Source organism: Copadichromis virginalis, linkage group LG17, assembly GCF_057382275.1.
Source record: "Copadichromis virginalis isolate Kocher_CV1m ecotype Utaka linkage group LG17, C_Virginalis_male_GT1.1, whole genome shotgun sequence".
In the NCBI taxonomy this organism is placed as follows: domain Eukaryota; kingdom Metazoa; phylum Chordata; class Actinopteri; order Cichliformes; family Cichlidae; genus Copadichromis; species Copadichromis virginalis.
Genome location: NC_140634.1, coordinates 29,440,252 through 29,454,351, shown reverse-complemented (window position 1 = coordinate 29,454,351; position 14,100 = coordinate 29,440,252). Strand labels below are relative to the sequence as shown.

At 41.4% G+C, this 14,100-nt stretch overlaps 1 protein-coding gene across 1 annotated transcript in view; it reads left to right on the top strand.

Moving 5' to 3' along the window:
- The window catches only part of exoc4 (exocyst complex component 4), a 143,964-nt gene extending 132,046 nt beyond the window's left edge, over nt 1-11,918 (top strand). The window contains exon 20 of the mRNA XM_085436359.1: nt 9,936-11,918. Coding sequence (XP_085292485.1) covers nt 9,936-10,173 — 238 coding nt within the window. The 3' untranslated portion in view covers nt 10,174-11,918. The remainder of the gene's footprint in view (nt 1-9,935) is intronic.
- The last annotated feature ends 2,182 nt before the right edge of the window (nt 11,919-14,100 follow it).

Below are 14,100 nucleotides of genomic sequence, written 5' to 3'. Positions count from 1 at the left end.
AGGTTTCAAAAAGTTTGGGATCCACCAGTGTATACCACCTGAAGAATTCTTTTTTTTTGTCTAGAAAACTGCAGAACTAAACCAACATCTCGTAAGAAATGGGAAAGATAGCTGAAGAAGCACAAAAATAATGACTGATGTCACAGATCTGCTGCTTTGATCTTGAGTCACTATTCTTTTTATGTGTTGGGGAAAAAACTGATCTTTAACACATGTGTGGTGCTAATGGCATATTAAACAGTTGGATCAGTGGGAGCAGAAAGTTGCTGATCCATACCTGAATGCCAAAACAAAGAAAAAAATGCATTATCTGTTTAAGTGTGAAAGTACTGTTGAGGACAAGAAAGAGGATAAGAAAGTCAAGAAGCCCCGTTGTTGCTGTCAGAGGTATTTGTTACTGCAGCAACAAGCTTTGGATTCCAGCTTATTCAAAGGTTGATCCACAGACTCTCCCATTATTCCTCCTCCTCCTCCTCCTCCTCCTCCTCATCATCATCATCATCCCCCTTCTAACTAATGTGTTGTTCCAAATGTGCTGACAGAGGCAGTCTGTAATGGCCTTAATATTGTGCATGCTAGAAATTAGGGGAAACGAATTGCGCCAAATCCTGTATTTTTCTCACTTTTCCTTCTCTTTTGTCTTTTTGTTCTATACACCCCCACCCCCGCCACAACTCCTGTGCCATTGACATACACATCTCTCTGCCCTGTTCTGCATCTCCACATCGTAAATTGAAAGAATATTCGTTGTTGAGGAGGGGGAAGGGGAAGTTAATTAAAATTTAATAGAGCACACTACAGAGGGACGTTGATGCTTACACACAGCCACACAAAAGCTACTAAAAGCTGATTATAGCCCTTATAGATGGAAGTTCTGGAGGAAGCAGGTGGAAATTAGTGAAAGAAAATGTGTGTGTCGAGGATGGAGCCCATAAAATCTTTAACGATAATGGCAGTCAACATGAGAATTTACTTTGGTTTTGTGTGAAAAAATAAGAATGCTGGCTTCATTAACTGGTTTCAGACGAGAGGAGAAGGCAAAAAATGTGTGTGTGTGCGTGCGTGAGTGTTATGATGTGTGTGTTTCACTAGGGGTTCTTTCTTGATGGTGGGGCACTGAGAGATTTTAATCTTATTAACAGCCCTTACTCTGTTTGGCAAATGGCCTTCCAACTGCTTGGGTAATGAACTGTTTGAAAGTGTTTTCAGCACACACTAACATACATCACTCAGACACATGGGTAGATAGACGTACACACACCTTAAGCTTTCTCTTGCTTAGCCCAGCCCGCTTCCATCTGCACTGAATAGAGACCAGAAGCTTTACACTCACTCTGAACAGCCAGCAGACAGTTTAGCACTGGGATTGTTTTGATAATTAGATGGTACAAAACAGACATCAAAACACTGTTCACCAAAAAGTTGGGAAGCTATTGACTTGCACAGTATTTAAGCAGGTTTATCTGAAAATCGTATGAGGCAACATGTCAAATGATAAGACAGGGGAATGAATTTTGCTTCTTCTTTTTTTTTTTTTTTTTTTTTTAAATGCTAAAACAAACAAATAAAAATGTCTGGAGGAACATGTAACAGCTAATTTGATTAATTTGCAACAAGTTAGTAATATGATTTAGTGAAAGAAGAGCACCCTGGAAAGGCTGAGTGTTTGAGGAGTGGATAAGCTAATTAAGTTAACAGATTCAGAAAGTCCAAAAATGTTCTACAGAGGGGATGAGGCTGAAACCAGCTTGAAATGCCAGTGATCTTCATGGATGTCAGACAAGAAATTAATGACCACATTGTCTGGGCTTGAGCTCTTTTAAAGTTAACTTGGAAAATGATTCTGTGGTCTGTTGGTAAGAAATCATAGATACTGCTTGCCAATGCCTAAGACCATGCTGACTTGTTATGAAGTGTTAATACTGTAATGCCTAGCTTCTATGTTCTTTCAGCCTGCTAGTTACACTGATAAGTCAACCGTCGGTGTCCTGATGGTCACTCCTGGCTGTGCAGGCTTGACTCAGTCAGGATAACTAATGTTAAACATCAATCAAAAATAAATAATGTTCTACTGGAAGGCACATTAAGTGTATCATATACTTAGGTGTAATGAAAAATCTCATACTGTCCTTCCAGGAAAATTCCCTCCAAAGAGGGGAGCTAGAGGTAGTTATGTTTATTTTACAAATATTCAACCAATCTTCATACGTAAGTGTAATATCTGCTTCTTTCTCCCATCTGTTCTTAACATACTGGGTGGAGTGGGTCCTGTATGTTTGTAAACATGAGTACAGTTTCGAGATCAGCTTTTTATGTATTTTACCTTTATATGTGTCGACAAACATATCAATGAGCCCCCCCTCCTCAGAATAATCCCTTGCAACTTTAATATTTTTATTAAAATGGTGTCTCAATTGTAAGTATCCATAAAAGAGATTTTACAGTATGCTGTAATACCCTTCCAAGTCCATTCTGTAAACACCCCATCCAAATGTGCTGGTGTAAAATCGGTATCATATCCTACCCACCTTAGAATTCGCATTTTCCTTTCTAAATTGAATTTTTTACTTTGTTTAGTCCATGTATTTAAGGCTACTTTGGTGCACTCATGCAAATTACACATGTTTTTTCTGTAGACTTATATCACCCAGTAAAGACTGTAGAGGTATATCCAATTGAGCAAGTTCCAAGTCTTTCCATTTTGGAAATATATGTGCTTGTTCCAATTCTTTCAACTTATTTGACATGATAGTCTGTTGCCTCTCTTCTTCCCTCTTCTTCCTCGCTGACCACATTATTAGTTTTCCTCTGAGCACTGCTTTCGTGGTATCCCACAAGGTACTCGGTGACACTTCACCATTGTCATTAACCTCCAAAAATTCATTAACTTTCTTAATAAATTCTTCACATTTTTGGTCATTCAAAAGGCTAGTGTTCAGTCTCCATACAACGTTTCTAGGCTTAATATCCAAATGTATCTTTAGGTGTACTGCCGAATGATCAGAAACGTCTCTGGGTCCAATGTTATATTCTATTATCCTCGGTCTTTCTGATTTGCACATAAAAAAAACAGTCAATTCTTGAGTAGACACCATGCGGGTGGGAGAAAAATGTATATGCCTTTGAAGAAGGATGAAGTTCTCTCTCAATCAGCCCAACCTCATTAAGCATCTTTCTCACATAAAGAGATTCCGGATTCTGCTTTTTTAATAAGTTTGAGGAGTCCAAGGTAGGGTGCAATTGTACATTCCAGTCTCCACCACATATCAGGACACCTGATGTCTCCGTAACAATTAAATCAAATATGGTCCTTATTAATGATTTGTCCTGTCCAGGAGGTCTGTAAATATTAAGTGGCGTCACTACTTTAGAGTCTAGAATTCCTTTTACCAAAATATATCGTCCTTCCTTATCTGCAATTTGTGAAGAGAACTGGAAAGAGATTTTATTTGAAATCAGAATTGCAACTCCCCTATTGGGCCCCTTTGTTTTTGATGAATAAAATATGTTTTTAAATCCGGGGTACTTACGTTTTTCATGCCCCTTTTTGGTTAGGTGGGTCTCCTGCCAAAAAATTATATGATGGCCTTCTTTTTTCATTTTAGCAAAGAGTTTACCTTTTTTAACTGGGTTTTGTAACCCATTAACATTAAGGGTTACTAAACTATACTGTTGAAATGACATGTCTTGTATAAGTCAAAGCATTTACCTTGTAAGACCTGGGTGATAAAACAAAACAAGAAAACAACAACAAACAAACAAAAACACCCACACAAGACATACATTTGTCAAAATTTGAAACTTGAACTTGAACTAAAACAGAACAAATGAGAGAACTGTGGTTTCTACTCAAAAACAGAATTCCCCAAAAACCTTTTGGAGAGGAAAGCTCTCGTTTCACGAGGGGCCTCTCTTGTGTAAAATGACGTCTCCTGAGGTTATGCATAAACTAAATACCACAAAATAAGAAGTAATCAAACAATCAAACTAACCAGGAAAGTACGCTCCCAGAACACTGTCTTAATCTCTAAGTACTCTTAAGACCGACATATAACTTTCAGTATATATTTAGATGTAAAATGAAACCTAAACGTTTACTCTAAATTATATTCAATCCTCACCCAGGAAAAGTCAAATCGGTAAAGAAACTGAATTTCTCAAGTATTCAGTTCAGGACATGATCAAACTGTGTCCCTTGGTTCATGTCGAAATGCCTGGAGCATCATCTTGATATGCATCACAGCGTCCCGCTGTCTCCCAGGAAAGGTTCTTCAGCTTTTCCCGTGTTGCATCCATGGATCGGGTCTGTTCTCCCGCGAAGCTCAGAGCCTTCCTTTTCTTCAAATCCTCCGTGGCCTCCACCGCGCTATCATAAGTTACAGTGCCGTCACTGAGGAAGACACGGAGTTTAGCTGGTGCGGGGGTCTGGAAGCGAATTCCTTTTTCTTTAAGGACTTTAAGGACTTTAAGGACTTTCTTTTCCGTTGAAATTCAGTCGGATAGTCCTGGTCAAAGTAGATTCTCACTCTGTTCAGAACGACCTCTTTCTTTTTCCAAGCAGAGCGGAGCACTAGTTCTTTAATTCTGTACTCCAGAAAGTGAATCCCTATTGACCGGGGGCTGGCATTCGGCGGTGGCTTCGGGCCGAGAGCCCTATGACATCTTTGCATTCCCAGCTCAGTATCGCTTAGGGACAACTCCGATTTAATAAATGTTTCCAAGAACTCCCGTAGATTGTCCCCTTCTGTGTCTTCTGGGATTCCATAAACACGAATGTTGTTTCTTCGTGATCGGGCTTCCAGGTCTGTCAGTTTAGCTTGTATATTTTCTTGTGCTAGAATAGCTTGAAGCAGAGCCTCGTTAGCCCACTCTTCCACCTCCGCCACCCTCCCTTCTGCCCCATCCACTCTACTTTAAGTCTCTGGCAATTTCGTTTAATTTGTTATCAATATCTTTTCTGAAACACGTAAGTTCCGTGGAGAAGGTGTCTTTGAAATTTTTCAGGTCTGTTTTCATGTCCAACCTGGTAGCTTTTAGCTCTTCATGGATGGCGCGGATGCTAGCTTGCAGGCCATCCATACCCTCGTCGCTATCGTCATCTGTATCTCTTTCCATTGTTTGTTTTTCAACTTTTCCCGTTTTCATTGGTGTCTTGCCTCTCTGTTTACGACCAGTTTTCCCCTTCATTAGTGTGAAATGCTGTCAGAGTAATAATTCGAGTAAATTTGGAGAGTTTTGGTTAGTGAGCCTGGGAGCGCTCACCTTACACATCCACCCACATTGCCTCCTTACCGGAAAACCCCTTTTCTTGTTTGTTTTTTTTTTTTTTACCAACCAGAAGGACAAAAGCAATTGAATCATTTTATTGATTCAATTGCTTTTGTTACCATTAGGCTTGTTTAAACATGCATGCATGTAATGGGAATAAGTGTACATTTTGTCAGCCCTAAGAGTAGGGATGGGTATCGAAAACCGGTTCTTGTTGAGAACCGGTTCCCACTGTTTCAATTCCTTGGAATCGTTTGCCACTTTTAAAAACGATTCCCTTATCGATTCCAGTCGCCCCGAATGACGTCATCACGTTGAGTAGCGTCTTTTACCCAGTAGGAAACACGGCGCCTGAGCGGCACAAACGCTCAAAAGTTTGGTTACACTTTATGAGAAAGGATGACAACAGGGCAACGTGCAATACTTGCAAAGTAGAGATTTCATCAAAGGGAGGAAACACTACGAATATGCAAAAGCATTTGCTCAAAAAACACGCGATTGCTTTCAACGAATGTCGTGTTTTTGATCCGCTCCGGACTAGCGAAGCTCAACCCAGCAGCAGCGGTAGCGTTTCCACGTCCTCTCCCGTTAATACTGCAGGTAACTAATCAATTAGCATTGCATATTATGTTAGCGCGATTTACCTTATTACAAAACCTGCTATTACTGTGCGTTGCATTTAGATAACCATGATGAGAGAGACAGAGTCTGGCTGGCTCAGATGCTGGCAGTTCTCGCTGCAGTCTACCGGTAGCGTCTCCTTTCAGGCCAGGATAGACGAATGTCACCCAGCAGTGTCTAAGTTTGTGGTCAAAGGCCTTGCACCCATTTGCCACAGCAGATGCCCCCGATTTCACTTTGGTAAGTGAATATGTTTAATTGTAGGCAGGGACATTACTGGATATTCTTGTGTAATTGCTACAGAATAATTTATGTTAAACTTTGTTATTGCTACAGGAGAATATTTATTTTATTATTTTACATATACATTTTTTTTCCTGGGGACCCTGTGACACCCCATTGAAGAGCCGTAGGCTGTGAATCTCTTAAGATCTCACTGTTGGGTTTGTAAGGCCATGTTACTCCTAAATTTCTATCTTGTTCAAAGAGAAGATATAAAACAAAGTTCTAAGCTAATCGACTTTAGTGTTCTCCTTTTTAAAAAAAAAGAATCGATAAGAGAATCGATAAGGAATCGAATCGTTAAACAGAATCGAAAATGGAATCGGAATCGTTAAAATCTTATCAATACCCATCCCTACCTAAGAGGCCCCAGCACTCACTCACCATCGCCTCCCCAAGCAGTTGCCTGCCTTGCCTGGGGGCATGCCTTGTCTACACATTTTCAATGGGACCTCTTTTTGAGTAATCACTGCAAAAGGAATAGCAGTTGCTATTACGCTGTAATTAAGTCCGTATTCACAGCGTCGATCAGATTGTTTTCAATTATCTCTTGTCAGCTGCTACTTAAATGGAGAGACTCCATATTTGCACAGCTACTTTTGCTGTTGTATCAGACAGATGGTCTTTTAGACTGAAGAAAAATGTCCAACAAAGACTTAGCAGGGGTGCTGTTCATCTCTCACTGCATGTGGAACTTGTTACTGAAGTCTACCTGGAATATTCTCTTAATTAAACTATACAGAATCACCACATACTGTTCTGATAGACACACACATTCACATTACCGAGTAAATTACACCCTCCACTCAGCTTTACCTCTGTGACTTTGGAATCATGTACCATAGCAAATAACTGTGTCTAAAACTAACAACATAAATGTTTACTACACAGATGTTTGCAGTGGTTATGTCTCTGCCTCTTTAGGAAATTACACAGAGACAATTTCAAGCAGTCAGGTGCAATTTCTGCTATTTTTGTTTTTCTCTGCTCTGTTCAGAACAGTCCGGTTAATCAGATCTGCTTTCCATTTGGACTTAAGGATGGCGGTTTGAAAGAGAAAAGCCTTCTGTTCAAAGCGCCTCCCTTCAACAAATAAAACTGTGCATATTTATGGTTATATTTGTTTATCTTATTAGATCAAATAACGAGGCGATTTGCTTCAAGTGCGTCGTTAAACACTGGCTCTAGAGAATGAAATGGGATTGCTCTTGAGCTAATGTTTTGTTTCAGATATTGTATAGATAAGAAAATGAGACCCGTTTTTCTTTTTTTTTTCTATTTTCATCTGTCTTACCTCCATTTAAGGAGTGAACTGGTGTTACTCATCAGTGTTGACAAGCTTCTTTACTAAATGAACTTAGGGATGAAAGCATGAAAAAGACTTTAAGCAGGATAGAGGGTGAGACAGTATGCAAATGCTTTGACGATCAAGGCCAACGCCTGCTGTGGAAGGCCAAAAACAGACATTATGCACCCCTGCTCTGCATTCATTTAGTTGTCTTCCTTTTCCCTCCGTCTTTCAAGCACTCCCTCGTTCGTTCTAACCTTTCCAGGTCTTTTTCTTTTGTTGAATATCCAAAATGACAGCACATAAAACACCTTGGAACAGAAGCTCCCTAAGTGCTCATTAACGCCTCGTTAGCATAGCAAATGAACATCTCAAGAAAGGAGTGGGTCTGGGATGGGTGGTGAAGCTAAACAAATGAGTCAAAGGATCTTTTTTGTCTTTCTACTGAGCCATATCAGAAATATCTGAATCCATTTACTTCCAACTTCTTCTGGCACAACAGAGCTTAACCCTTTTTAACCACATCCACATTTAATTTAATTTTCATCAAGGCCACACAAAGAACGTTCAAACATCGGTGGCTCTGACATTGTTTGCCTAGTCGCAACACCCCCAATACCTTTCACATGCTTTTCTTCTGCAAGACATTACAATGTCAGCCTTGTAATTATCTCTCTTTACTTAGAGCAGCAGAAGCCACTGCTGTTGACTGACCATCACCTGTCCTTGACCGAGATATGTTGTGTAGTAAACAGTCAGTTTTTATTCAGTGTATTAATGTACAACACAAACCCAGGATGTTGCTGCTTGTGTTGTGACACTGGGAGCTCCAAGAAAAACTTGGTGTTAAACTAATATAATTGAAAGAGAGACAAAGCATATTTTTCACTTGTTTGATCTCATTTATTTCTGTATTAAATCATGGCTAAATGTTCTGCTACTAAAATCCCTGTGCTTTTTTCTGCAGTCCATACAGAGCTCCATAAAAGTTGCTAACCTGATCTTAGTTGTCCATGTGCACACTATTGGCCATTACTAAAGACTACAGTACCTATTGTTACTATAAACATGCAATAGTAGGACTGTAGCTCACCTATGCCCTCTTGCTCTGGTTGCGTCTACAACCATCGTATGAAAGTGTAACATTTGTTGTCTCTTTAGGATTCCTGCATCTTGGTCTTAGACTCATTTTACCCCTGACCAAAGAAAAATTGTGTGTCCTGCTTCCACAGATTCCTGTGCATTTGCTTACCTCCAGGCCCTCTTTGTACAGTTATCTGTATTTTGTGTTCATGACAAGCTAGACTCCTACTGAAATCCATATTAATGGCCAAGTACTGTAAGTTGATGCTAATGAGTTATACAGTCTATGGTCACACGCCCACAAGAGGTCAACGCCTAAAACAAATCTTAAAAATGCTGTGCTCAAAACGTTCGTGCAGTCTCTCTTCACTTGTGTTTGGTATTTTTTGATCTGTATGTGTATTGTTCTTGTCAGCAGGTGAATGTGTGTTTTATTCAACAATACTTGCTCTCCTTTTGTGCTCCTGCATTATCATTGTGTACTTCATGGTCCTTTTCAAATGGCCCATTGAGGTATTCAGTTCTGGTTAAAGAGCTATTAATTCTGTGCACGCCTCTTTCCGCTTTTGGCTCTGTCAACAGCATTTCATTAGAATAGTCTCAGTAGTTTGTAGCTGTTGAATGGTTTCCCTCTACCTTCAACTCCCAGTGGCAGGAGGTTGAGGTCCTTGAAGCCCTTTTTCAGAAAATTGCTGCTGACAGCAACAGCAGTACGTGTGGCTTCTGTGTTTTCCCTTTGTTCTTGTTGTTCTTTTTGATTCAGCCCTGGAAAAATGAATAACACAGGATTATAAAGTGTTACTGTTGCATGTAGCGTTTTCTTTTTCCCTCTCCCCCCTGCTTTCCCTTGATTACGTCCTCAAGGACGTTATGTATTCAATAGAGTTTGTTTGTCTGCTAGCAGGATTAGAAAAAACTGCAAGGTTGATATTTATGAAAGTTGGTGGTGAAGCGGAGCGTGGGTAAAGAAAATATCCATTAAATTTAGGTGTCTACAGTTCAGACAGAGCAGCTGTACCATTACTGGGTGTCTGTGTGTGTTTATCAATTTAATGTTTAAACCTTTTTCCAATTTTTACTAACTGGATGATTTTGGACTGACACATTTTTATAATCTTCACCAAAGTTGGCACAGATTATCTCCACACCAACCCCAGAATTTTTTCCCCACATTGGATTTAAATTCAGTGTTAAAGTTCCCAAACTGTTTATCATTTAAAATAGATCTGGAAATACATTGATATTTTATATGCAAACTGACCTGTGATAGAAGAGTGAACAGTTACCTTAGAAGACATCTGCACACTCTGATTTCCTCTCTTGCATCCTTTTCTTTGCTCATTTTGTCTTTCCAGTTAATTTGAAGATTTACAACCTTCCCTTCTTCTTTCAGGCAGTACTATGAGATGCTGTACAACACTGCGGATGAGCTGCTGAACCTGGTGGTGGACCAGGGTGTCCGCTACACAGAGCTGGAGTACATCAATGCCCTTTCCTTACTCCATCGCAGTCAGACAGGTGTAGGTGATTTGAGCACTCAAAACACCCGGCTACAGAGGCTGAAGGAAATCATCTGTGAGCAGGCCGCCATTAAACAGGCCACCAAGGATAAGAAGATCACCACAGTGTAATGATAAAGCAAGGGCGTGGCATTCAGAGGGAGATGACCATTGAAAGGGAACAGCAATGCATTTTTCAGTGCGATGAACTCTGGCATGTTTTTGTTTCTTTCAAATTTTTGTTGCACAAATACGTGATGTGTTTTAGATTTGAGATTTTGGTTAGAAAACGCAAAAAGATGTTTGCTTTAGACACAAGATCTTGAAATCTGTTGATGGAAAGTGTGTCATCTACATTTCATACTTCCTAATGATGATGAAACACACTCTAGTCAAGTTTTGACAAATAGATATGGATTTTTTTTTTACTTATATGAGCTTATGTGAATTGACTGACTCTACATGGGAAGGGAGGTGACAACTTGCATAACTGCAAGCCTTGCAGGTCCATTGGTCCATGTATCTATGTCACAAAGCAGCCTATATTGTCAATTTCCGCTATTTAAATCACATAATAAATGCAGCGCACACGCCCGGACTCTTAACAGTGCTTTGCTCACCATGACTACATCTCCAGATAAAGGGCGATTGTCTTGGACACTCACCCGAACTTAGTCCTCATCTCATCTCATTTTCCTATTAGATCTAAACTGCTGCTCTCAATTACACCTCTTTCTCTCCTCTCCTGGCAGCCCCATGGGCCCACTGATTCTGTCTGCAATAACAGATGCCAGATTAGACTGTCTGAATGAGGCCACATCTTCCGCCTGCTGCCAATTTGGGTTGGTCCCCTATGATTTCCCTAGCTGACGATTGTATCATAGCTATGGTTGTTAAAAATCTGTTATCTTTTTTTTCCTCATAGTTCGTGCAGTAAAGTTATGCGACTATTGTGGAAAGTTGTGAATCAATTAACATATTATTTTGCAAATTGGACAAAGAGACCACAGTGGAACGACTCTGCTTTTTTGTGCTAAGGCACATATGTGGCTGTACAAACCAAAACTATGCAATGCTGAATCTTTATTTTGCCATTCAAACTGCATGTGCTCAATCCTATAAAGTGAGCTAAACATATAAACTCAAGAGACGATCACAAATCATTCCCTTCCCCACAATCCTCCTTGTTTTTAGTTCATTAACTTGGGGGAGAAGTACTTAACAAGAGGGGGAGAGGGAAATGGGAGCCTTGTCAATACACTGGGCCCAGCGCTGGTCTCCCTGAAGCCCACAGAGCAATCCATCATAATGACACATAGGCTGGGATCGATGGGAAAACAACTGCGGAGCTGCTGAGTGGTTCGCCTACCACTCTGAAACGTACACTTGGTGTAAAATCTAAAATCTGCTCATTCATCTGTTCACTTCAGAGTTACTTTTATAATGTTATACATGGAAAACTTTATTTCAATGCTAAATGACTCTGTCAGGGCCGTGCCATTCACAGATGCTGTTAGACTACTATTATGCTGCATAAATATAGCCCATAAAATTCTGGAATAATGCTCTTATATGTATTTGAAAACCACTCCTGTCCATTCTTTTTATTCCTGAATTACACTTGCAAAAAGGTTCTTTTACTGTTACCCGTATCTCACCTGCTTTTCTTTGCAATTGATCTAGATTTTGCACATCTGTTTAAAGAACTGATTTTATGTTTGGCATAGAAATGCATTGAATTCTGGCTTTAGTGGTTACCAGGCCTATTTCTTGATCTGGTTCTGAAGTGTCATAAATGCTCTGAAATGTATCTATTCTAAATGAAGCACTCACAATTTGACAGTGCATACACTAAAAAATAAATTCTTCAAATTCCAGTCTTTGTCTGTGTACGTTTCTTTCCTTACATGGTTGTAAAGGTCGCATTTTCCACTCTTAGATGTTCAGCTGCTAGGAGTTCATACACACATTGACCTTCTGCACGTGACAGCCTGTCACTGTTTTGAAGCAGTGAGGATGTTTCTGCCATGTATCACACAAGTGAGACGGATCCAACACACACACGAGGATTTCCTTAAGCTGACAGGTGTGATGTGTTGTGTGACATGGCTTTAAGCACAGAATGCTAAAGTGTATTATATTGGAATCAGAAAAATAAGTACAAACAACATCATCTGAAGGCTTTGTTGTTGTGGGCATCTTGTTGGCACAGGATGATATTTGACAAGGCTAACTGTGTTATTAGCATAGCTCTGAATGAGCCCTGGCTGATGCAAAATCCAAATGCAAGGGAAAGGGTGGACGATACAAGTCTACATTTGTTTTAGTTTGTTTTAGTTTACATTTTGTTTTAGCTGTTTTAGTTAACAACCGGTGGTGTAACCCTGCCAACATAACAATCAAAGAAAGGACTTGTTGCCCGGACACTGAACTGTGTGCTGTTGGACTCAGGCCGTATTATTTACCCAGGGAATTCTCTCACGTCATCTTGGTGGCTGTCTATGTTCCCCCCTCTGCTAACCCCACAGCTGCATGTGACACTATCCACTCTGCCATAGCTCGGCTACAGACTCAGCACCCGAGTGCCTTTATTGTGATCTCGGGTGACTTCAACCATGTATCACTGGACAATACACTACCAACATTCAAACAATATGTGGACTGTCCCACCAGGGGAGAGAAAACTTTAGACTTACTGTATGCTAACGTCAAGGATGCATACAGCTCCTCCTCCCTCCCCCCACTTGGTAGGTCAGATCATAACCTGATTCACCTCACCCCCCGCTATGTGCCAATTGTGAGGAGGGAACCTGTGACCACCAGGACTGTTAGGAGGTGGTCAGAGGAGGCAATAGCGGAACTACAGGGCTGTTTCGAGGTGACCGACTGGGAAACACTCTGTGAGCCTCACGCCAAGGACATCAATGGGCTTACTGAGTGTATCACAGGCTACATAACTTTCTGCACCGACTCCATTGTTCCAGCTCAGACTGTTCATTGTTACCCAAATAACAAGCCGTGGGTGACTAAGGACATCAAAGCCCTCCTCAACAACAAGAAGAGGGCTTTCAGAGGGGGCAACAAAGAGGAGGTGAGGAAGATCCAGGTGTTACTAAAGGACAAGATCAGAGAGGCTAAGGACAATTACAGGAGGAAGCTGGAGTGGAAACTCCAGCAGAACAGCATGAGAGAGGTGTGGAGGGGCATGAAGACCATCACTGGATTCAGGCCAACCAACAGCAGGGGAGCTGAGGGAGGTGAGAATAGAGCCGACGAGTTGAATCTGTTTTTCAATAGATTCGACACCACAGTGTCTGCTCCCACCCCCACAACCTCACCTGCAGTCAGCCTGGAATCCAGAACCACACCACTGTGCCAGCCTCTCTCTTCACATGTTGCCTCCTGTGAGATTCCTGACACCCCTCCCCCACCCATCACCTTCACTCAATACCAGGTTGAGATGCAAATGAGGAGACTTCACTCAGGCAAGTCTGCTGGACCAGACGGAGTGAGTCCCCTTGTCCTCAAGACCTGTGCCCCCCAGCTGTGTGGAGTCTTTCATAAACTGTTTATGCTGAGTCTGAGTCTGCAGAGGGTCCCGGTGATGTGGAAGACATCATGCCTCGTCCCTGTACCAAAGACGCCACGCCCCAGTGGCCCCCAGGATTACAGGCCCGTGGCACTGACCTCCCACATCATGAAGACCCTGGAAAGGCTCATCCTGGACCAGCTGCGACCCATAGTAAGACCACATCTGGATCCCCTTCAGTTCGCTTATCAGCCTCGTCTCGGAACAGAGGACGCCATCATCTACCTGCTCAATCGTGTCTACACCCATCTGGACCAGCCGGCGAGCACTGTGAGGGTCATGTTTTTTGACTTTTCCAGTGCTTTCAACACCATCAGGCCGACCCTCCTGGGTGATAAGTTAGCAGCGATGCAGGTGGATGCTTCTCTGGTGTCCTGGATTGTTGATTACCTGACAGGAAGACCACAATATGTACGTCTCCCACAGTGTGTGTCTGACAAGGTGATTAGCAACACAGGGGCACCACAGGG